The 25,579-nt window shown below is 37.4% G+C and overlaps 1 protein-coding gene across 1 annotated transcript in view; it reads right to left on the reverse strand.

Moving 5' to 3' along the window:
* Positions 1-447: 447 nt before the first annotated feature.
* LOC150107828 (uncharacterized) overlaps positions 448-25,579 on the reverse strand; it is a 290,123-nt gene continuing 264,991 nt past the window's right edge. The window contains exon 7 of the mRNA XM_090391582.1: positions 448-579. Coding sequence (XP_090247708.1) covers positions 478-579 — 102 coding nt within the window. The 3' untranslated portion in view covers positions 448-477. The remainder of the gene's footprint in view (positions 580-25,579) is intronic.

A 25,579-nucleotide genomic window follows, 5' to 3' on the forward strand; every position in this document is an offset into this window, starting at 1 on the left:
CCATCTCAATCACCAGACTTAAATCCTATAGAATATTTATGGGAATCCTTTCGTTCATGCTTACAAAGTGATCAGAATACATGAAATATTTATAGGAAATTTTAGAGTAAGCTGTCAGTCAATGTTTCTATCTCCAAAAAATAACAATGAATTGATTCAGTTTATGGCAGATGAATGGTGTAAAATAGCTCCTGTTGAGTTCCAAGCACTGAAGAGTCTCTCCCTCGAAGAATACAGCGTGTATTCTTCAAGGGAGAGACACCCGCAATGGACCAACACCATAATTGAAACGTGTCAGTGCTTCCATGTTTTTGTCCATTACCTGTAGTTTAATATATTAGGAAGTATTAAATCTTAGAGTTTGTAATTATTTTGTTAGTTTTTCAGTATTATAAATTTATTTACTCAAATAAAATTTCCATTTTATTTCACATCAGAAGTCAAGCAGCAGTGTTAAAATACTTTTTATTTATTTTGTTAAACTTTCTGAGTTGAACCAGATCCAGCTTCACATGAAAATGATGCTACATCTAACTGGAACCCCAAAATGTCTGTCAGAAAAGTTCTAAGCGGAATATTCTGTTAAGAAATTTAAAAACAGCCATTAATAAAATGAGTAGGGCAGTAAGAAAAATTAAATACATTACTATTAAAATGTGAGAGAGACTGAAATGGATACTAGCAATATTATCCAAATAGAATTAAGCACTATTCATATTTTAAAATAATAATTTGCTCCCCAACAAATGAGTCAGACACTTAATCCTAGATTTTGAATATGAGGATAGTTCTCACAGAACTTCATTTTCTGCACAAAAATAACTTTTTTTTTTTTTTTGCAAAAACAGTTTGCATGAAATAAAATAAATGTGAACTACATATTTAATACTTTCTATACTGATAAAACAAACTTGATCTTTACTAGAAATTATGATAAAAGAATTATTGGTTGTGGTCAAAGACTTCCTGAAAGTATCTATTATTATTAGTAATATTATCTGTGACCTCCAAGGTCAAGGACTTATTGAGGGAGGTTATAAATCACCCGAACCAGATGTCATACCTTCCCTTAAATTCATTCACACTACATATGTTCACTACCCTTAAAGGCAAATTATTCCACTCACTCACTCACTGCATTGTGAGAGAAAAACCTAGCTCTTACTCCTTTCTTCACTGTAAACAAACATAACTTTCATGGATGCCCCACCACCCCCGTGTTCTCTCACCACCTTCCATATAACAAAAAATTTCTTCAGAGATATCCAATAACACCCATTTAGAAGTTAGACCTCTATCATATCATATCATCTCTCTTTCTCCTGTTTCATTAATGGATATCTTTGTACCCTTTCCACAGCTTCTTTATCCCATCGGAACCTGGGAGACCAAATCTGTGTACAATAATCCAGGTGAAGTCTTGTCAAGGTCTTATAAAGATGCAAAATGACTTATCCTTAAATGTCAAGGTTCACTTCAACATCACAATTATCCTCTGAGTTGTATTTGTAACTTCTGCTATGTGACCTTTGAACTTAAAATTCCTATCCAACATTACATGAAGATTCCTAGCATCATCAGTCTCTTGTGGCATAACCCTGCTAGTATTGCAACTGGACATCTCATCACCCCAAAGTGCATAATTTTACACTTACTAAAATTAACCTTCTCTCTGTGTACAAATATTTTAACATTAACCGTGTACAGGGGTGTAATTACACCCTGTGTATTTTCAGTGCAAAATGTAAAGAAAAAACTTGGGCATAAAACTTCCAGCATATATTAGAATGCCAATCATAGTATAGATTTCATCAGCATCATACTAAATACGAGATCATTTATATTGTGGATTTCTGGATGCATTGTAATGATCTCTGGTTTTTCTGTTAGTTTCACATACAATCATTTATAATTGTTTCAGGAATTATTTGTTTGAAATAGTCCATTGCGCAGCATAGATTTTGAGTTAGTATTGCTCCGGCAATTCCTTCTCTTTCTCGAAATACCTGAAAGTCAAGAACTTCATGTACATCAGGAGGAACATTGGTCCATCTTCTGTTCATTTGTGAGTTTCTATTCAGATACACAACAACATTTTCCGGGATATTATCAGCAGAAAAACCGCAGTTGAAGCTTCCACAGTAACTATAGATCTCTCATTTGCTTCTTCTCTTAGTTCTTCATCTAATTGTGGTATATAATCTTCAGCAGCAGCATCAAAAGCTGAGAAATCGCCATCAAAAATATCGTTTTCTAATTCCACATCTGAATCAACATCATCGCTTGGCATATCTGATGAAACAACTGACAACACTTCCTCTAAAAGATCTCTCAACTCGGAACTGGTATGATGTCTTTTTCTTCTTGTTATAATTATCTAAAATATCCACAGAAAAAAAAAATTCTATAAAAACTACAACAAAAATAAAAAATAAACATATCACAAAACAAACTTAGTAGCAATAAGTAGTAGTAAAATAAGCAGTAATGAAGAAAAACAACAATAACCACAGCAGATAATAGTTCGTAATTTGCAAGACAATATCAAATATGAAAACCAAAAACACTTACCACTAATTCAATAAAAAAACATATCTTACTTCTTTGAAACGCAAGTAAAGACAGAACTGAAACTGCATCAAATCATTTTAGAGATAATGAAATTATGCTACAGTGTACACCAGTAAGCTGAACAAAAAATGACTAAAAACGAAGAAAAATATACATACTCATACAAGAATCATACATAGTTCCAAAGCGAATATGGTAGCAAAGTAAAAATATATATATTTTTCAGGCAACAGGAATGTAAATACAAAAGAAACTATGGAAAAATACTAATGCAGCTGCTTACAAAAACTGGTTTTTGTATGGAGAATATTGGGATGCATATGCGCCCCTGTACACGGTTAAGCGCTCAGGTGCCTTTGAAGCCTTACTACTACATTCCTATTCAATGAAATGTTTTTCAAATTGTGTGTGAAACATATCACAGATAGCATTCCTAAGAAAACTTTGGAAATTTTCCATTCGGCAACTTTTTATTTACATTTTTATTAGCCTAGGGTGTGTTTGTACCCTGTACACAGAGGGAAGGTTAAATGGACAGCCATTTTCGTTTACCCAAATTTCCATCGTATTCAAATCATTTTGTATGTGCTGGATATCAGTAGTATCCGCAATTGCCCTCCCTGTTTTCACATCATCAGCAAATAATTGCACATCTCCTGGCAGATCCTCCCTAATATCATGAATATATAATACCACAGGCCACCTTAAATTTGGCAGATTCACACTCACTGTATACCCCACTTTGTGATATCTGTCTATAACCATCTCCTGATCCAAGTCAAGAGTTTATATTCCAATCATATATCTCTAGTTTATGCAACAGCTTTTCATGTGGTATCTTATCATATACCCTAGTGTAATCCAACATTATCATAGTGTACCCATTCCCTTTATCCAGGGGCATGGCAGTAGTGTCCGGCACCTGTGTGCAAAACTTTAGTTGACGCCCCTATATCCCCCCCCACCAATAAAAAAACACTTTATAAAAACGTTATTTTTAATATTTGATGTCAATAAAGTGAGTATTTAATTTTGAATTTTATCACCTAAATAGGAGGGCATATTTTTAAAGTTAGGATCAAACTTTTCTAACATCTCGATGCAGTTTAAAAAATTGCCATTGTTGCGATCGTAAAGTTTATTACTTTTACCACGAAGAGCTAGATTTTGTTTGCCTAAAAGCTGTACTACAAAAATTATTATTTTTATAACTCTATCCCAAGGTTTCCTTTCATTATCTAAAACTGTTTGTTGCAAGTGATCAATACAAGTTTTATATTTTAAGGATGTAATTAATTCTGTCCATTTTTTGTAATTGTTCAAATGTTTTAAATTTTTCTCATGACGATTCAGGTACATTGCAAGATGTTGCCTATATTCTGCTGTTATCAGCAGAATATAGAATAAAGTTAAAAACTGCAGCAGATTTTCTTATATATGTTTAGAGCAAATGCGAGTGTGAACAAGATTAAACAAATTCAAACGTGGGTCATCCTGTAAACAGTAAACTCAAAAAGTATTCTTGTTTCTCAGACTTGTTAGAACTAGGATCAGAATAAAATAAGATCTTAAGGAATAATAACAAATAAGTGATTATAAATAATTTGTTTAAGACAAAAAAGTAAAATATAATTAAAATTTAAACAAAAATGTAATTTATTTTGATATAATTAACAAATAATATTTTTTTAAAGTATTTCCTCCTGGCCTGAAATCTTGGGCGCCTCTACTATCCTGGTGCCTGTGTGCGTTGCACATATTGTTGGCATGCCCCTGCCTTTATCCAACTTGGCCACAACATTGTTATAAAATATGAGCAAATTGCTAAAAACTGAACTTCCTTTAGTAAACCCATGCTGCTCCTCGCAGCATATAGCTTGTTTGTCTACTCATTTCCACATGCAAGTTCTTACTAACTTTTCTCAAATCTTCACTACCACATCAGAGATACTGATACGTCAGTAGTTAGACACATTAGTATTTGCACCAATCTTGTATAATGGATTCTATTATGCATTTCTTCCATTCCTGAGCTGAGACTCAAGTTATGCAAACATGTGAGAGGCATAGCCAATTTGGCTGAACATTCTTTTAGCAAATGTGCTGATGTTCCATCTGTCCCTGTTGACAAACTCTTATCCAGGTTATGCAACAGCTCTTCAACCTCATTTTCATGCACCTCTAACTTTTCATCTCATGTAGCAGTAGCACTGTGCACCATGTTATACACCTGGTTAATATATCTTAGCAAAGTAAGCACTTATTACTTGAAAGAGCTCATTAGCTTCTGACACTAGAGTCCCATCTGCATTCAGTAAAGTTAATCTTCCATATTCATTCTTTCTTTTGCTTGCGACAGCATAACGATAAAATTCTTTTGAATTGCCTTTAGCTTGCATGCCCAATTTTTTTTTTCATACACCGATTTAGCTTTCTGGACAATACTCATTACTTTTCTGGCCTGAGTTTTATATATTTCATAACTCCTCTCACTCTTATTCACATGATAGTCTTTCCACATCATCATCATCTGGATCTCTTACTTAACAAGGTTGAACATCTATTTAACTCCTAACCTATTTATTCTTCAAACACTAGGGATACATTCATACACCACTTTAAGCACTTTTTCAAAGTGCTTAAATGACACCCTTGGACCAAAGGTAGGATTCTCCTAAATTGATCATAATGTCCAGCTTTATAGTTCAGCATGTAACCTGTCTGGGAACATACTTCCCAAGAAAGCATGGCATGATTACTGACACCAACTGGTGGTAAAATAGTCATATGAATAAAACTAAACTCTTTGACCTTGAGTTCCTTCTTTCACATGTTGCTCGAGAAAGTTGTCTTGCAACAATTCTATAAATCATGTCTGAATGGTGAAATAAGATGCCTAGTAGAAGTCTGTCCCTTGGAATGCACTTCCACCATTGTAATAAGCAATGTAATTCATATGGTATTGTGTATATAGGAATAGAATGGAGGAATGGAGTAGCATTTGTACTAAAAAATAAGATTGCCCAATCCTTACTTGATTTTGGCCCATAAGTGACAGAGCAATTGTATTAAAAATTGCAGCTCAACCTTTGATAATTTTATCATCCAAATATATGCACCTACTTCTGATTACCCAGATGAAGATGTAGAATACCTCTCTGAAGACATTCAAAATGCACTTAATGACACCAAATCATATGACATAACTATCGTTATGGGAGATCTAAACGCTAAAGTAGTTTCCCATGCAGGAAAAGATCAGAAATGATCTCTTCCTGCATGGGAAACCAAGGCCTCGGGCATAGAAATCCAAGAGGAGAATGATTAATACAGTTCAGTGAAGAAAACAATCTGGTAATAAACAAATACTTTGTTTAGCCAACCTCCTAGAAGACATGGGAAAGTCCCAGAGACAGACATAGGAACCAGATTGACTATATAATGATTAAAAAAAGATTCCGGAGTAACATCTTACAAGCCAAAACATACCCGGAGGGCTGATATTGGATCAGACCACAACCCTGTGGTCATTAAAGCAGCAATAAAATTAAAGAAAACAATGAAACAACCTATACACATAGAAATAAATAACCTTTGGCTCCCTTAAAAATCAAGAAATACAAGGTAAATTTTTAGTGGAACTGGCACAATCCACTGCTGTTAATGTTCCTAATTCCACCAGGTATCCTTACTCCTAAAGATGAGATTGAGGATAGATGATAGAAATTTAAAGAAGGCAGTAAAACAAATAATTCCCAAATTTCTCTTGCCAGAAATTGTCAGCTTGGTTGGCCGAGTAGTTAGCGTATCTGCTCTCCAGCCAAGCGGCTGTAGGTTTGAATCCTGCCAAGGGCATGGATGTTTGTGATTGCCCTACTAAGTGTTTACAATATGTGCTGCTGTAAACCTGCGTCCTGGTGCAGTATGATCTTTGATATCTTTGCACCATAAAAATCAAATGAAATCCTAAAAATCTTGCCAGAAAAAAAAACAGTCTCTTGCTACTTCATTATATTCTTTCTCTCCCGTAGTCCTAAATGGACCATTGGGTCACTCATGGCTGGTAGGTGATATTCTTTGTTAGCCTCCTCCAATCATTTCGGTCTCTTGTTCTTGATGTTAGTTGAGAAATAGGAGGAATTTGTCCATTTTTTCATGTTATCAGTCCATTTTAATTGAAGTTGGCCCCTAACCCTTGATCCCAGAACGATTCCTTCTAGTGCTTGCTTTGGAATGCCATTAGCCCTCCCCACATGTCCAAACCATTTCATCTGTCTTCTTCTGATGACTGTCAGAATATTTTCCCTTTTTCTCCCATCTATTGAATCAATCAGTTTTCGGACATTTTCATTGGTTGCGTTAGCGGTATAGGGAATTCTCAAAAGTCTTCTGTAAGTTTTCATTTCAAAAGACAGGAGTCTCCTCTCATCTTCCCTCAGTAAAGTCCAGGCCTCACAACCATACAAGAGGATAGAAATTCACCAAAGTGTCAATTAGTCTTAGTCTGGTTGTGATTGCTATTCTGTTATCGATTTTATGCTTACAAGGATTTGTAAGCACAAAATCGATTTTAAAGTCGATTTGTTTGTGTGTTTTACCATCAGGGGAAGTCCATGTCCATCTTCTGGATGGTTTATAGGGAAATAGAGTGTTAGTAATGGTAAGTTCATTTTGTGAGGCAAAATTGATCAATTCAAAACCTCTTTTGTTTGTCTCCCCATAGCCATGTGGTCCAACAAATGGGAGAAAATCCTTACTGATGTCGGTTCCAATTTTGGAATTCCAATCGCCCTTTATAATCAGAAGGTCTTTTCTATTCGCTCCGGTGATTGTTGCATTAAGTTGCCCATAAAACTCCTCTACTTTACAGTCCTCATGACCTGTGGTTGGGGCATAGACCTGTATGATGGTGATATTGAGTGGTTTTCCTCCTAGGCAGACTAGAGCAATTCTGCTATTGATAGGATTGAATTCCATGACAGAATTTCATGATGATTTGTGTATCAGAAACTTGACACCTTTTCCGTTGCAATCACATCCAGAGTAAAGAAGCAAATGTCCATCTGTTGTTAGCTCCTGTTTTGGGCCACCGAATCTTACAAAGCCCCATAACAGTCCATTCATATCTTTTTAGTTCGTGCTGTAGTAATTTGAGTTGAACTGATTGTAGTAGAGTCCTAATATTCCAGGTTCTGATCATTAAATGGTTAAGGAGTCTGAATCTGGATCCAGTTTTTTCATTATTTTTGTCAGTGATAGTGGTGGTGGTGGTGGTAGTGTCAGTCGCTAACTTCTCATTGCCACCCCTGGAGCTGCTACCAAATGGCAATGCAGACCTTGTTGAACTGGGTGACGTCCAAGCTGGCATGGTTTGCTGTGTTAAATCCTTCACCATGAATGTCTAATTTCTGGACTTTAAGCTTTCTCACTTTCTAGCTTCTTGTATGTGCCTTGAATGTATTGGATGGTAACAGTTTGGCTGCAGTCTTGTGTGATAGGCAATGGAGGCGATTTTTGAGGGGCATTTAGTATTTTTGCTATCCTATGGAAATTATAGCCATAGGCTAAGAAGGTGTGACATAAGTGAGTGAGTTCAGCAGCAAGAGCATTGTGATTGTTACCATCCCATACATTCAAGGCACATCTGAAAAGATATCTAGGTGCTCAATAAATATCAGTTACACTGTTCAGTTATTTGCTGATGACACAAAGTTGGGTAGAGCAATAGTGAATACACATGATGTCAAAATTTTGCAGGATGATTTGGTTAAATTGGCAGACTGGGCTAAGGAGAATGGATGTCAGTTTAATGTGGCAAAGTGTAAGGTTATATATTTTGGGGTGAAAAGTTTACCAGCAGTATATCACATTGGTGGAACTGTACTCCAGGAGGTTGATGAAGACAGAGACTTGGGTGTGTTAGTGGATAGGGAGTTAAAGTTTAGGGGGCATGTAGCAAAAGTGGCTAAATCAGCTCATCAGATTACTTGGTTACTGAAGAATACTTTGACAAGCAGGTTATTATTGCTCTTTATTGAGCCTCAATGAGACCCCATCTTGACTACTGTAGGCAGATCTGGGCACCAGGATTTCTTGGTGATGGGGAGGAGGTAGAGAGGATCCAGAGGTGATTGACCGAGATGGTAGCTGGTCTATGGAATGAACCTTACAAGAACAGGTTTGTTCTTGTGTGGGTTACAGAAACTGGTTGAGGTGGCAAAGGGGTGATATGATTGAGACATTATAAATTGCTGAGGGGTTTTTACAAGATTAATTCAGAGGAAATTTTTCAGAACAGGTGTGGTGGTGGGAGAACTAGGGGTCATCCATGGAAACTGAACAAGAGTGTAGTTAACAAGTGTGTTAGAATTAGGTTTTATACTTGGTGAGAGTGGTGAATGAGTGGAATAAGCTGCCAGAGTCTGTTGTGAGCGCCATGACTGTGAATGAGTTCAAAGCAAAGTACAATAGATACTGTGCAAATGCGAATAGATCTTGACATGATATTCAGGGCCTCCCTCAATGAGTCTAAGGACTCCTTGGAGCTGCCCGTAATAATAATAATAATAATAAAATTTGAGAAGAAGAAGAAGAGTAAACTCTGGAATAATGATAAGATACTGAAAATGATAGAGGAAAGAAAGAAAAACAAAAATTGTCTTGAATACAAGAACTTAAACTGGGAGAATAGGAAAGAATCTAGGATTGCAAAAGAACTATAGCTCAACAACAAATGCAAGGAAATTGAGCTTTTGCACAACAAACACAAAACCAGAAAACTTCATGGAAAAAATTAGGGAGCTAACTAGCAAATCTTGGAAAAGGGCAGGCTCTCAATGAATTGAAGATGCCAGTGAAAACATCCTAATGGAGAAAGACAAAATAAAGGATAGATTGGTAGAGTATTCAAAGTAACTCTACAATCATGATAGAATAGATAAGCCATTGCAAGAAAATTTAGATGTGCCTACTATTTTTACCTGGGAAGTAACAAATGCCATTAGGAAATTGAAATCAGGAAAAGCTCCAGGAATGGATGGAATTATGGCAGAATGTCTAAAGGCTTTAAATGATAAGGCTATAAGATCACTGATTGACGTATATGAAACTGGACAACTGCCAAAAAGATTTTAAGCACTTGACATTCCTACCAATGCCTAAAAATCTAAGACAATTACATGTGAAGAGGTCAGAGTCAGAACAATCAGTCAGATAACAAAAGTTATGTTATCTCTCATCCTAGAAAGAAATAAACCTAAAATCAAATTGTAAGTTAATGAGACACAATCTGGTTTTCAGGAAAATAAAGGTACTAGAGAAGGATTTTTCAATGTTAGAACTATTACAGAAAGATATCTAGAGAAGCAGAATGAAGACTACTTATGTTTTATTGACTACACAACACAAAGGCCTTTGACAATATAGAACATGAATTAATAGAATGCATCAAAAATTAGGAGTAGATGGTAAAGATATTAGATTACTGACAAATCTATATCGGAAGAAAACTGCTTCAAAAATATCAGGAGAAACCTTGGAGGAATTCCCAGTAAAGAAGGGTGTCAGACAAGGCTGTGTTCTTTCTCCTTTACTCTTTGACTTCTATACTGAAAATATCTTCAAACAATCAGCAGAATTTAAAGGAGTCAGCATAGGAAGCAGAAATATAAACAATATGAATTGTTTGTGAAATACGAATGAAATTGAATAAACAAAATAGAAACAATAGGGAGAATGACATTGTGGGATAAAAATGGGAATAGAGTGACTGATGCAGAAGACATAGTGGAATTGTTGTATGAACACTTTATTGGAGTATTTCATCCTGGAGGAGTAAATTTTATTACTAGAGGGATAGGGCAGGTTCAAGGTTTAGAGGTGCAGGAGGAGAGTGTGTCTCAAATACTGAGTATTGTGGTCACCAGTAAAGCTGTGGGACTGAATGGTATTTCAGCATGAGTTTTGGAGAATGTGCTAAAGAGCTGACAGCTCTTTTGACCTGGCTTTTCAATGAAAGTCTGGCTACGGGAAAGGTACCCAGGGAATGGAAGGAAGGTAAGATAGTGCCATTGCATAAGGTATGGTGGTAGCAGACTGGAAGTGTCTAATTATAGACCAGTTTGTGTGTCAGCAGTAGTTGTTAAGATCTTGGAGAAATTAGTGAGGGACCGTATACAGCATTGGGCAGATGAGGGTAATGTTATCTATGGGAGTCAACATGAATTTGTGAAGGAGTGCTCTTGTTTTAGTAATATGCTAGCCTTTTATAATAAAGTTACAAGAGCAGTAGATGAGGGAAAGGCATATACTGCCATTTTCTTGGATTTAGCAAACGCATTTGATAGGGTACCACATGATAAGTTGATACTTAAGTTGCAGAACATGGGTCTGGGTGTCAGATTGGTCAACTGGATTCAGGATTGGCTGTCCGACAGGTATCAGAGAGTTGTGTATGGTGGGACAGTTTCAAGGAGGCAGAGGGTTACAAGTGGGGTCCCACAGGGCTCAGTGCTGGGACCTATATTGTTTAACCTTTATATCAATGACAGTGTCAGTGGATTGCAAGGGGTTATTCAGTTGTTTGTAGATGATGTGAAGCTGGGTAGGGTTATTAGTAATAGTGCAGATGTGGTAGCCCTGCAAGAGGATTTGAATACGATGGGCAAATGAATGGGGATGTAGGTTTAATGCAGCAAAATGTAAGGTCTTGAGGTTTGGGACACATTGATGGGATGCTGCATACTCCATGGGAGGAGTTAAACTGGGGGAAGTTGGGGAGATGAGTGATGGAGGTTGATGATTGATACAAACCTGAAATTTAGGGGACGTATTGCAAAGGTGGTAAAGGTAACACAGAGGATTGCTGCAATAATGAGGACAATGACCAGCAGAGATAAAAGTGTTATCATTTCGTTGTAGACCCTGATCAGACCATACTTACACTATTCTCAGATTTGGTCCCCAGGATTTGAAGGGGATAAATTAACTGTGGAAAGGGTACAGAGGGGGATAACAAAGTTGTTTTCAAGATTGTACAATGTTAGTTATGAGGATCTGCTGAGGGAATGTGGACTGCAGAGTTTGGTGGATAGAAGAAACAGAGGTCATATGATTGAGACTTTTAAAGTGTTGAGAGGTAGTTACAGGGTTGACACTGGGGAGTTCTTTTGCTTGGTTAAACAGCAAGAAGGAGTGGTGACAAGGGGCCATCCCTGGAAGTTACGAAAGGAAACTGTGAGCAAGAGGATGAGGTGTGGTTTCTTTGCATGGAGGGTAGTTGAACCATGGAATGCATGAGTGATAGAGTGGTGAGAGCGAGAACGGTCAATGAGTTTAAGGAATGATATGATAGACTTTGTGTTTCCTAAGAGGAAACATAAAAACACCTCCCATGATAAGTGTTGATAGACTTTGTGTTTCCAAGGAAGGACCTCCCACGATGAGTCTTTGGACTGCATGGAGGCCTGAATAATAATAATAATAATATAAGATATGCAGTTGATACAGTACTGCTGGCTGAAAATAAAAAAAAGATCTTCAACTTACTAGAAGAGATGCTGAAACTATGTGAAATTGCAGTGAATGTGGGCATGAAGATGGAGTATATTGCTATTTGGGTGGGAAAGTTGAGACTGAGCATATATATGCGGTAAGTGGTGATAAAGGTAATTGGGCAGGTGTAGTGGGGAAATCACAACCATCAAATGCTTGGATAGGATTGGCTATAGACCTAAAAATGAACTGCTAAGCAGGTATTAATATGACTGTCTCCCAAATCTTTGGCAAATTTATACAGCCATACTTGTTGAGGTTTGCAGTATGTTTCAGGGCTGCTGTTGATTCCAAGATGCTGGAATCAACAGAATAAGGGCTACCACATCTATAATTTTATATACACACCCTTCTACTGATCTTGTAGAAGGGTGTGCATTTTGCTTTCATATTCTGTTGAATTCATCACTACCGTTGTGTTTCCTTTGTCTGCTTTGGTTATGGCAATGCGGTTATTACTGTGTAGCTCTTTTAGAGAAATGATTTCTTTATGTGAAAAATATTATTTTCTTAGAATGGATTAGAATGTTGTCCACATCTAAACGAATGTTACAAGTTTTTGCTGGAAAACAGGTCGTATATTCCCCGTTCAACAGAAGCCATTATTTTGGGCTTTTGGAACTCGCTTCAGAGTAATGGCAAAATTGTTCTTGACTTAAAGCACTAGTGACTTCTTCGGTTAAGGTTAATGATGATAAATCAGGATCCCATCAACTTGCAAAAGAATATGGAAAGCAGGTGAATTGAGCACGTGGCGGTGAATTTGAGCTGTGCAGAAGAAAGTGATTTTTAATCGGTGAATAGTCCGTTGTTTTCCCGTTTTTCTATGTTTTTGAGTGCTAAATCGTTTCTCTGAATACGAGTGTACTTCAGTGGTTGTATTTTGGAAGTTAGTTGCTGTCGCGATATAATATATTTTGGTTACCGTCAGAATTGAATGAATAACGATGGAAGACAAAACGAAGCAAGTTTTCATTATTGTATTTAGTTATATTTCATTTTATTTAATTATATTTAGTGTACTTAAATGTTTTATTTTGCTTGCAATTGTTTGTACTTTTGTTCTTATTTATTTAACGAAATTTATTAATTGAATAATTAATGATTACGCTACTTGGCAGTAAGGAATGATGGCAAATTCAGCTGCATTCGCAAGTGGCATATCGCCAAGTCATCCGCCATTTAAGAACTCTATTATAAGCAATATCATAAGGGACTTTGTGGAATGCAGTACTTGCGGCATGTATGCGTCTCGGGAATTGGATATGTGGCTTGTGAAAGAGAGCAGAGAGTGTATGTGCGCAAAATGCAGGCGGTGGGAGGAAATAAGTGCATTAGAAATATCAATATCCAACCTTGTTGCTCCAGGAATGGGGAATGAATGTAGGAAGACAAGTAGTGTGATAGGAGAAAATGAAAAAAAAATATATATATATGAATGAGAAAATAATAGTTCATAGTGTGGAAGGCATGAGTGACTGTGAAAGTTTAGGAGATGGTTTTGTTTGGGAGAGTGAATTTAGATTAAGAGTGACTGACCTGCAGAGGGAGGCAGATGAGCTGAAAGGGGGGGGGGGGTGGAATGTCTTGTGAATGAGAGCAGAAGTATGAAAGATAAGATTAGGAGAATGGAAGAGATAAATGCAGGCCGAATCAGAGTAGGGGAGAGAGAGAATTTTGGGAGTGTTAGAAGAGGAGAGAAAGGAAACAGTAGAAGAGAGGGAATGAGTGAGAGGTATGGGGATGCTAGAAGAGGAGAGAATGGAAACAGTAGAAGAGAGAGAATAAGAGAGAGGTATGGAAATGCTAGAAGATGAGAGGATGGAAACAGTAGGAGAGACGGAATGAGAGAGGGATATGGAAGTGCTAGAAGTGAAGAAAATGGAAACAGTAGGAGAGAGGGAATGAGAGAGATGTATGGAAGTGCTAGAAGAGGAGAGAAGGGAAACAGTAGGAGAGAGAGAGGTATGGGAATGCTAGAAGAGAGAATAGCAGTAGAGGAGAGGGAATGAGAGAGAGAGAGAGAGAGAGAGAGAGACCTATGGGAAAGAGAGAGAGAGAGACCTATGGGAAAGAAAGAAGAGGAGAGAATAGAAACAATAGAAGAGAGAGGGAATGGTAAGAGGTATAATGTATGGCGACGCAATTATCCGTGGTGTTCAAGATAGGATGCGTGAGGAGTGTTTGCCAGGAGGAACAATAGAAAGGGTGGCTATGGCAATTAAGAGAGGTGAAAGGGTGGATGAGATGATTGTGATGGTAGGAACAAATGAATTGAGTGGTAATGTAAGTCAGGCAGCAAGAGATATGAGATTTTTGCATGAGGCTGTACGGAAGAAGACAGAGAGAGGAAAAATAGTGTGCGTGTTGCCTAGGTATGATAATGACGAGCTGAGCAGAATAGCAGCAATATTGAATGACATAATAACTAGAATGTGTGACAAGAGAGGACTGGTATATGTTGATGCTTGGAGTACATTTGAGGAAAGAGAGGAATTGTATGCGAGACTGCTTACATTTGAATGAGGAAGGACATAGGCATCTGGAGAGATTGCTGTTCTGAACGAGTCAGTGTGTCCCAGGGAGGATGTTAGCAGGGGTGGCCTCTTGTGGGAATGGAGACGACATCAGGTAACACTGAACCCAGTGGGGTCTAGAGGGGATAATGCTGGGTATAGAAACAATGGCATTTATATGCTTTATACTAATACCAGGAACATTTGGAATAGGAGAGAGGAATTGGTGGTGCTGATAGCATCAGCCTGGCCAAAAATTATTGGGATCACTGAGATGTGGTTGACAGAAGAGGATATAATAACAGAAATAGAAGTCGCTGGGTACAGCATTTTTTGGCAGGATAGGAAGGGAAAGCGTGGTGGTGGAGTACTGCTTATAAGTGACGAACTATGTCCTCTAAGAGTGGAGGCTTTGGAAAGAAGTGAGACAAATGATTTTGAGAGCATACGGTGTGAGGTAGAGGTGGGCAAGACAGGATATTTAGTGGGGTGTTGCTACAGACCCAGGAGCACAGAGATGGGGACCAGGGGATGTTTAGACAGTTAATCTCCCATAACAATCATTCTTCCTGCAAGTGCAAGAAGAATGATTGCTATGGGAGATTTTAACTACAGTAGTATAAATTGGAGAGAGGAAGATGCATGTAGCAATAGGGGAATGGAATTTCTAGAATTCTTGAGGGACAAATGTCTTAGAAAACATGTAACAGAGGGAACAAGAGGTTTGAGAGTTTTGGATTTGGTTATAGCATCAGAAGAGTTGATAACAACTGAGATGACATCTCTCCCGCCAGTTCGAGAGAGTGACCATATGGTTTTGACTTGGAAAATGAATAGACATGAAGGAGTATCAAAGAGACGGGAACTTATGTGGAATTATAAAGCAGGTGATTATAATAGTCTTAGACGTCAACTACGGGAAGTTTCATGGAGGGAGGAATTGGAAGGCTGGGATATCATTAGTGTGTAGTAAATTGTGAACGAATATTTGTTAGCAGCAATGGTAAGTTGTATACTACGAGTGAGGAAGAGGACAAAATTTGGAGTAAAGTGGATGACAAACAATATTAAACAGGAATTGCATGCGAAAAAGAGGCTATGGAAGAGATATAAGGAGACAGATGAAGAGAACATACATGAAGAATATAAGACACAGGCCAGAAGAGCGACTAGTGTGGTAAGGAAAGTGAAAGTGGAATATGAGAGGAGATTGGTCCTAAGATCCAAAGACAATCCTAGGGAATTTTTTAGCTATGCGGCCAGTAAGAGGAGAAATGACTGTGGAAGAATGATATTGTGGGATAAAAATGGGAATAGAGTGACTGATGCAGATGACACAGTGGAATTGTTCAATGAACACTTTATTGGAGTATTTCATCCTAGAGGAGTCAGTTTTAATGCTAGAAGGATAGGGCAGATTCAAGGTTTAGAGGTACAGGAGGAGGGTGTGTTTCAGATACTTAGTACTCTGGATGTCAATAAAGCTTTGGGACTAGATGGTATTTAACCACGAATTTTGAGAGAATGTGCTAGGGAACTGACAGTGCCTTTAACCTGGCTTTTCAATGAAAGTCTGCCTGCAGGAAAGGTGCCCTGCCCAGGAAATGGAAGTAAGGTAAGATAGTTCTATTACACAAGGGTAGTATAGTTTGCCCACCGTTTGTAGATCTCTTCTTGGCATTTTGCCAAGAATAGTCAATTCATGCTGAAGGCGAGAAAGAAATGAAGGATGTACGAATTGGTCACCAATATGCGAAATCACGTGCTTTCTTGTCTGTCACTGCACTAATACTACCTTGATTTTTGTTGTCGCTTTTTTGCATTACCTTTTTATTATTAATTTGTATGATGGATCCAGTACAGTCAACAAGTTCTGTTGTTAAACATTTCAGTAGCTCTTGCAAAAGAATATTGAATAATGTGCTGACATTCCGCGAAAAAAGAACCATCTCCTTGTTCCCCTTTCTCAAGTCATAAAACGTGCAAGTGCAATTGTGGGCGTATCGGGGTTGACTGTTAAAATAATTTGTAGGGAATCAAAAGGTGAAGGTAAGCCAAAATTTAAATCTCCTAAAAAAAAGCGCCAGAGTAAAGAAAACCATCGAAACCGTAGCTTTGAATGATTTTGATGTAGACGTTATAAGAAGAACTATTCACGAATTTTACATGTTCGAGAAAAGAGTGCCAACTGTTCCAAAATTGATTCCAGTGCTTAAAGAAAAAATTAATTTTCCTTGGAAAACAGAAACTTTAAGGAAAATACTTCATGAAATCGGATTTTGTTTTAAAAAGTCTCAGAATAAAAGAAAACTTATCATGGAGCGAAGTGACATTGTTTTATCTAGAACGCAGTATTTGAGAGTAATAAGACGTTTCAGGGAGGAGAAAAACCGATTGTGTATCTAGATGAAACTTGAATTGATAGTAATTTAAGTTATGGAAAATGTTGGCGGTTTAAAGAAGAATGTGGAGTGCAACAAACTGGAAATTCCTCGCAGTGCATAATAATTTTGTGTGCGGGCGGAGAAATGGGTTTTTTACCGAATTCAAACTTACTATACAAAGCCAATTACCATAGGCAAACGAATTCTATGATCTTTGAAAAGTGGGAAGAAGAAAAACTGATTCCAATCCTTCCTAAAAATGCTGTTGTTATAATTGATGATGCTTCATATCATTAAACAAAGTTCCAAATTGGTCTAATAAGAAGCAAGTTCTTATGGATTGGCTCTCTGCAAATAACATTTCTCATTCCCCAGATATGCAAAAAATTAAATTGCTTAATTTGGTCAAAAGAAACTCGCCCACAACTTAACTATTTAAATTCGACATGATGCTCAAAGAGCATGGATTTCTAGCCATATCATTGCAAAATTAATGCTATTCGGTATGTTTGGGCAGAAGTGAAAAGTTTCATTCGCCATCACAACATAACTGGAGATATTGACATGTCGAAACTCTTTAAGCTTTCAGAACAGGCGATTGAAAGTATTGCAGTTCAAAACTGGGGAAAATATTGCTTTGATGTCACCTAATTGGAAAATATGTATTGGGACAGAGATAGAATTATTGAAGAATTTCATTTAAAATGATCACATTTGGTGATCAGGTTAAGTGAAAGCGATGGCGATTCGGACACCGATTCAGATGACTCTGAAGATTAAAAAGATTTGATAATGGTATTTTTTTCCAACCTTTTTTTTTTGCATGGGTTTGTTGAAAGAGTCACAACAAGTCATAAATAATTAATCGGTTTAGGACATTAAAGTGTCTCAGTTCTCTCAACTGTAAGTTTAGAATATCTAAGTTCATTCGAAAAAATTCTGTTTTTCTGTATAATTATTTTTATTTTGTAGAAAACTTTCTTAAAAATAAACTTAGTTAAATTTTTGTTTTATGCTATACCTTTTTTAATTTTATTAATACTCTACGTGCATTTTTCCAACTGTTATACAAGCAAAATAGTTACACTTTAAAAACTACAATGTTCCTAAAAGAAAAGCTAAATTTTCCGACCTGTAATAATAAACAAACACACCCCAGAAGACAGATTGATTACCCTATTATCGGAATGGATTCTCCTTTTTCTGACATGCGCAGAAGTGTCGAGGGACCTGTAACCGGTGGGCGAACTATAACAGACTGGAAGTGTCTAATTATAGGCCAGTTTGTATGTCATCAGTAGTTGTTAAGATCTTGGAGAAAGTAGTGAGGGACCGTATACAGCATTGGGCAGATGAGGGTAATGTTATCTGTGGGAGTCAACATGGATTTGTGAAGTGGCACTCTTGTTTTAGCAATATGCTAGCCTTTTATAATAAAGTTACAAGAACATTAGATGAGGGAAAGGCATATACTGCAATTTTCTTAGACTTAGCGAAGGCATTTGACAAGGTGCCACATGATAAGCTGATAGTTAAGTTGGAGCACAACTTAACTATCAGTTGGGTCTGGAGTCAGATTGGTCAACTGGATTCAGGATTGGCTGGCTCATAGGTATCAGAGAGTTGTGTATGGTGCAGTTTCAAGGAGGCAGAGGGTTACAAGTGGGGTTCCACAGGGTTCAGTATTAGGACCTACATTATTTAACCTTTATATCAATGACATTGCCAGTGGATTGCAAGGGGATATTCAGTTGTTTGCAGATGATGCAAAGCTGGGAAGGATTATTAGTAATAGTGCAGATGTGGTAGCCCTGCAAGAGAATTTGAATAAGCTAGATAGATGGGCAAATGAATGGGGGTGTCAGTTTAATGCAGCAAAATGTAAGGTCTTGAGGTTTGGGAAACATCGATGGGATGCTGCATAAAAGGAAGTAGTGGAGACAAGAGATCTGGGGTTGATGATTGATAGAAACCTGAAGTTTAGGGGACATATTGCAAAGGTGGTGAAGGTAACACAGAGGATTGCTGCAATTATGAGAAGGACACTGACCTGCAGAGATAAAAGGGTTATCATTCCATTGTATACGTCTCTGATCAGACCACACTTAGACTACTGTTCTCAGATTTGGTCCCGAGGATTTGAAGGGGATAAATTAACTGTGGAAATGGTATAAGGACAGATGAAAAATATGGTTTCAGGACTGTACAATTTTGGTTATGAGGATCGGCTGAGGGAATGTGGACTGCAGAGTTTGGTGGATAGAAGAAGGAGAGGTGATATGATTGAGACTTTTAAAGTGTTGAGAGGTGGTTACAGGGTTGACACTGGGGAGTTCTTTCACTTGGTTGGACAACAGGATGGAGTGATGACAAGAGGCCATCCCTGGAAGTTACGAAAGGAAACTGTGAGCAAGAGGGTGGGGAGTGGTTTCTTTGTGTGGAGGGTGGTTGAACCATGGAATACATTGCCTGATGGAGTGGTGAGAGCGAGAACGGCCAATGAGTTTAAGGAGTGGTATGATAGACTTTGTGTTTCTTAAGGGGGGGAACTCCCCTCGATGAGTCTTGACAGACTTTATGTTCTTAGGAAGGACCTCCCACGATGAGTCTTTTGACTCCATGGAGGCCTGAATATTAATAATAATAATAATATGGTGTGTAAATTATTGAAAAAGTCACTTCCTGGCCTAAAGAAACAGTTAACAAACTCAAGCCCTTCCACGTTAAAACACCCAGGACATATGGAGCACCAAACATTCACAAACAAGGCACACTCTTATGCCCTATTGTGAATAGTATAAACAGTCCCACATACAAACTTTCTAGACATTTAGCTAAGCCACTCTCACAAAAATTCGCCCTCCCTCATCAAAAATTCTTCCCACCTAAGAAGTATTTTAGAAAACCATACCTTAAAAAATTCAGACATAATGGTGGCTTTTGATATCTCCTCACTATTAACAAATGTACTGTTAATTGAAACCCTTGATCTGTTAAAGTCACACTTTCTCCCTGATATATTTGAATTATTTAAATTCACAATCTATGCAGGTATTTTACATGGAGAGGGAAAATATACAAACAATTAGATGGGACAGCTATGGGCTTCCACTTTTTCTCCCCCCCCCCCCCCCAGCCAACTACATAGAAAATGGAAAAGCTAGCTATGAATACAGCCCCTCTCAAACCAACCCATTTTTCTATGCTATGTTGACGGTGTGCTTATTATTTGCCCACATGGCCCAGACATATTCTTAGCACATTTAAATATCCAACACCCAAAAATCCCTTACAATGGAACTGGAAGCTAACAACTGTCTGCCCTTCCTGGGTGCATCAATCACACGTCTTTCAGATGGTTCCTTATCATTCTCAGTTTATAGAAAACCAACACAAACAGAAAGATATTTACACAAACCATCACCAATCCCAACAGGATGGTATCCTAAAAACACTAACCCACAGAGCAAGAGCAATTTGTTCCAATGACAATGCTTTTACTGTTGAACTCGCTCACTTATACTTTCTTAAACAATGGCTATAACTCCCATAATACTAAATGCTCCCCAGAAATACCCCCCACTGCCCACCATGGAGAATTACAGCAAAACTGTCACCACCTCATATATTCAAGGCACATCTGAAAAGATATCTAGAGTGCTTAAGAAACATCAGCTATGCACCATATTTAGACCATATGTCAATTTGGCTATTCTCATCTGTTCCTCCAAGGACAGCATATCTCCCTTATCACATCCAGAAGGCTACGTGGTATCCTGTTCATGTGATCAAGCTTACTACTGTCAAACAGGAAGAACTGTGGACATCTGCTTCAGTGAACACAGCAAATACATCCGGCACTATCACTATGGCAAGTCGGGTCTAGCAGACTGTGCTTTGGATACCTCTGCACACAGGATCAACTGAAAGAAAACAAAAGTACTGCACAGAAGCTTTTAAAAGTCAGGGAGATTGTTCTTAGAAGCAACAGAAGCCTTAAAATATACTCCAAATCTCAACAAATATGGCTGTATAAATTTGCCTAAGATTTGGGAGAGTTAAGACTGTTAAGATTGTTAAGACTTTTTTTTTTTAACATAGAGGGCACCTAATTAGGACTTTAGTCTTTGTGTTGTAGCTACAATTGTTCTAACTAGTCCCATTGTTACACCACATTTTTGTTGTCTCATGCACTATGACAAACTGTTGTTTGTGCTCTGAAGATGCTGGTTAGAATACCAGCAAAATATCAGTAATAAGTCAATAAATTCATTATTTACTTATCAGTCTGTGTTCTAATATAAACCATCAAAATTAATCAACAGGTAAGTGAAACTGTCAGTTTAATATTACGAAGTGTAAGATTTTGAAATTTGGTAAGCAATGATGGGATGGAAAGTATACACTTGGTGGAGAAACTTTAACGGAAGTAGAGGAGACGAGATCTAGGAGTAATGGTGGACAAGGACCTGAAATTCAGAGGTCACACTGCACAAGTTGTGAAGATGTCACATCAGATAATAGCAGTGATGGGGAGGACCCTGACATGCAGAAATAGAGAGGTTATGATACTATTGTATAAAGGCCTTGATCAGGCCTGATATGGATTATTGTGCTCAGATTTGGTCACCTGGTTTTCATGGGGACAAGGATATGTTGTAAATGATCCAGGGAAGATTCACAAAGGTGGTCAGTGGTCTTTAGAATATGGAGCACGAGGATGTAAATTGAGAGAATGTAAATCGCAGAGCCTCGTGAATAGGAGGAAATATGATTGAGACATAAGATAGTCAATGGTTGTTATTGCATCGACATGGAGAAGATTTTTCATAGAATGGTAGAGGGGAGTAGGACAAGAGATCATTGTTGGAAACTGTAGAGGAATGAGGAGTAGGCCCTTTGCAGGGAGTGGATGGTGAGTGGAATGCAATGCCTTGAGTGTGCACTGCCTTGAGAGTTGTGACGCATTGAATTAGTTTAAGGCACGGCTGACAAGCATTGTGTGCAATAGTGTGTACCTCCCACGATGAATTCTCTGACTCCATGAAGGTCAAATGTTAATAATAATATGGACTTAATTTCAACTTCAAAAAAACCCCAAAACCATGCTCGTAACAAGAGAAAAAGGGAAAATACCCAATACTTTAGATCAAGTAGAGAGTTTTATATATTTGGGTCAACTAATTACAGAGAATGGATAGTGTGATAAGGAAATATTAAGAAGGATAGAACTTGCTAGATCAACCTTCATTAGTATGAAAAACATTCTGGCCTCAAGGGAAATTCACACAAATACAAGAATTAGGCTGTCCAAATGTTATGTACAGTCAACACTGCTATATGGAGCAGAAACCTGGACAATTTAGTGGATGGATTGAGTGGTGGGTGGAGAGTTGTGGAGCAGCTGTCTTCCCTCAATGAGTCCTTGGACTCCCTGGAGGTTTCACATAATAATAATAATAATAATATCAAAATATTGTGAAAATAAATCGAAAGCCTTTGAAATGTGGAGCCTGAGAAGAATCCTTAGAGTCTCATGGACTGCCAAAAAACCAATTTAGAGATATTAGAGATGATTGGAAAAGATAGGACTCTGTTGAAAACCATTATGAAAAGGAAAACCACCTTAGTATGCAAACAAATTCATGCCTTGATCGCATACTAAGGCATGAATCCCTACAAAAAACACTTTTAGAAGGAATGATACAAAGAAAAAGAAGAGGAAGACAAAGAACAGATTGGATGGGAAATATTAAGGACTGAACCTTTTTTGAAATGAAAGTTTTAAATATTTCATTATTCTCACAGGGAGATGAAGTGATTATATTTGTATTATCATCACTAGAGCTCCATGGAGTCTAAAGACTCATGGGAGATCCTATGGAAATAGCATCTCCTCAAACACACTGTTCATCAAATATGCCGTAAAACTCATTAGTAGATAATGTAATTATCTCACTCTCCAAGCAAAAAATATGCCCTTCAGTCATAAGTTAATGTCATGCCCTCTTTATACAACTTCCAGGGATGAAATCTTGATTTACCTCTATTTTCATCTGCTCAACAAAACCTCTATTTTGTAGTAATCTGTTAAAAATCATCAACTTATGTTTCTTGATTACATCACCATCCTTCACCTTCCATTTACTAGGCTTTGTAATTCATTCTATCCTGATACCCAACATCGTATATAGTAATGAAATATGAAAGAGGCTGCTTGGGATAATGGGAGTATATGCCTCAGAAAGAGGAAAGATGAAAATGAAACATTATACATTTTGGAAAAGTTGAAGATATTATAAGCGATTATATGATAAACGCAGGATAATTAAATACTAGATCAGGAAACCAAAATACCATAGATTGTAAGCATATAGGGAGAACAACATTTAAATCAAAATTAACATAAGGTGAGAGATTTCTCATGTTATGAATTAAAAATATGTTGAATTAAATGCTGTTTATTTAACATATTAAAAGAAAGACAAATACCAAATAATATTCTAAAAGCTATCCTATCATGAAAATAATCAAATACAAATAAGATTCAATCATGAGATATCATATATGACAGAGACAAACAAAGAAGTCCGACAGTGATGTCCCCTTTCAGCAAATCTTTTTAACATTTATCAAAATTAGGGGTTGGCAAATGTTTTAGACCATTGACTCCTTAATGGAATCCTTGATCCCTCATTGACCCCCATCATGTAAAATAAATGAATAAATGCTATCAATAATAAATTTCTCAATTTAAAAATAATAATTCCTTCATCGTTTTACTTCATTACCGCTTCTCGATAAGAAGTATTTAAAAAAATTTATAAAGAACATTAAAAATTTAAACCCCTTTTGAGCCCTTAGATAGCCATGTCGACCCCCAGGGGTTGATATCGACCACTTTGCCGAACCCTGATCTAAATGAAATAATAATAAAATAGAATAAAAATTTCCATCGAGTATTAAACTTTCTCCTACTCTGAACGTAAACAGTCTCCTTTTTGCTGATGACCAAATAATAATTATAAATTCCAAAGATAACTTACAAAAAGGTATTTTGAATTTAAATGAGATAGTCAAAGATTATGGAATGAAAATATCAACAGAAAAATCAAAAACGATGCCGTTTAAAGGACAAGATCCAGTAGGAACTAAAATAGTAATAATAGATAACAAGATTTTAGAAAAGGTGAATTCATTTAACTACCTAGGATGATGATTACTTATGAAAAAGATATATAATGAAAAAGATATATATAAATATATCCTTGATGTTAATTAGGCGACAGCATTTGATGAAATATCACTATGCATCTTAAGAGAATGTTCCAGCGAACTGGCAGTAGCATTGGCATGCATTTTTAGCAAGAGTTTTGCAACAGCACAGGTAACCAAAGTGGAAGGAGGGAAAAAATTGTTCCACTGCATAAAGTCAGTGATAACGCTGTAGCTTCAAATTATAGACTGGTCTGTATATCTGGAGTTGTGGTGAAGGTCCTGGAGAGATTGGTGAGAACTAGGATAGAGAAATGGGTTGATAACAACAGTATTCTCTGTGGTTATCAGCATGGGTTTGTTAAGGGGGAGATTATGTTTCACTAACTTACTTATATACTATAACAAGGTGACAAATACCTTGGCCAGAGGAGATGCATATACAGAGGTGTACTTGAATTTTGCAAAGACTTTTGATAGACTGCCACATGACAAGCTCTTAATTAAATTAAAAGGGATGGGATTGGGTAACAGACTTCTGTGTTGGATCAGTGACTGGCTGTCAGATAGGTATCAGAAAGTTGTATATGGGGGTTCAGTATCTCGAAAGGGAAAGGTCATCAGTGGTGTGCCACAGGGGTCAGTTTTGAGGCTATTGTTGTCCAATTTGTATGTTAATGATATTGGGTTGGGTTTAAGTAGTAATATCCAGCTGTTTGCAGATGATGCAAAACTGGGAAGGGCAATGCACAGTCAGGCTGATGTTAATGCCTTACAAGAGGACGTGAATAGATTGCATGAATGGACAGGTAAGCGGAACTATCAGTTCAATGTTGCCAAGTGTAAGGTTTTGAGATTTGGTAAGCAACGATGGAATGCCAAGTATACACAAGGTAGGGAAACTTTAGCAGAAGTAGAGGAGATGAGAGATCTAGAAGTCATGGTAGCAGGGGCACACCAAGGGTATTTGCCGCCTGGGTGCAAACTTTTATCGGCCGCCCCTAATACTGCATTGTATAATCCAAATTAGATATTATATACATAAAATGCCGCCGGGTGCGGTGCACCCCTTGCACCCTCGAGTTGGTGCAGCCCAGCATGGTAGACAAGGATCTGAAATTCAGGGGCCACACTGAACAAGTTGTGAAGACATCACATCAAATAATGGCAATGATGCAGAGAACCCTGACATGCAGAAATAGAAAGGTTATAATTCTAGCGTATAAGGTCTTGATCTGGTCTCATATGGATTATTGTGCACAGATTTGGTTGCTGAGTTTTCATGGTGACGAGGATATGTTGGAAAGGGTACAGAAAAGATTCACAAAGGTAGGCAGTGGT

This window comes from Typopeltis vanoorti, chromosome 4 (genome assembly GCF_054136105.1).
Source record: "Typopeltis vanoorti isolate ZY-2024b chromosome 4, IOZ_Tvanoo_1.0, whole genome shotgun sequence".
In the NCBI taxonomy this organism is placed as follows: Eukaryota; Metazoa; Arthropoda; class Arachnida; order Uropygi; family Thelyphonidae; genus Typopeltis; species Typopeltis vanoorti.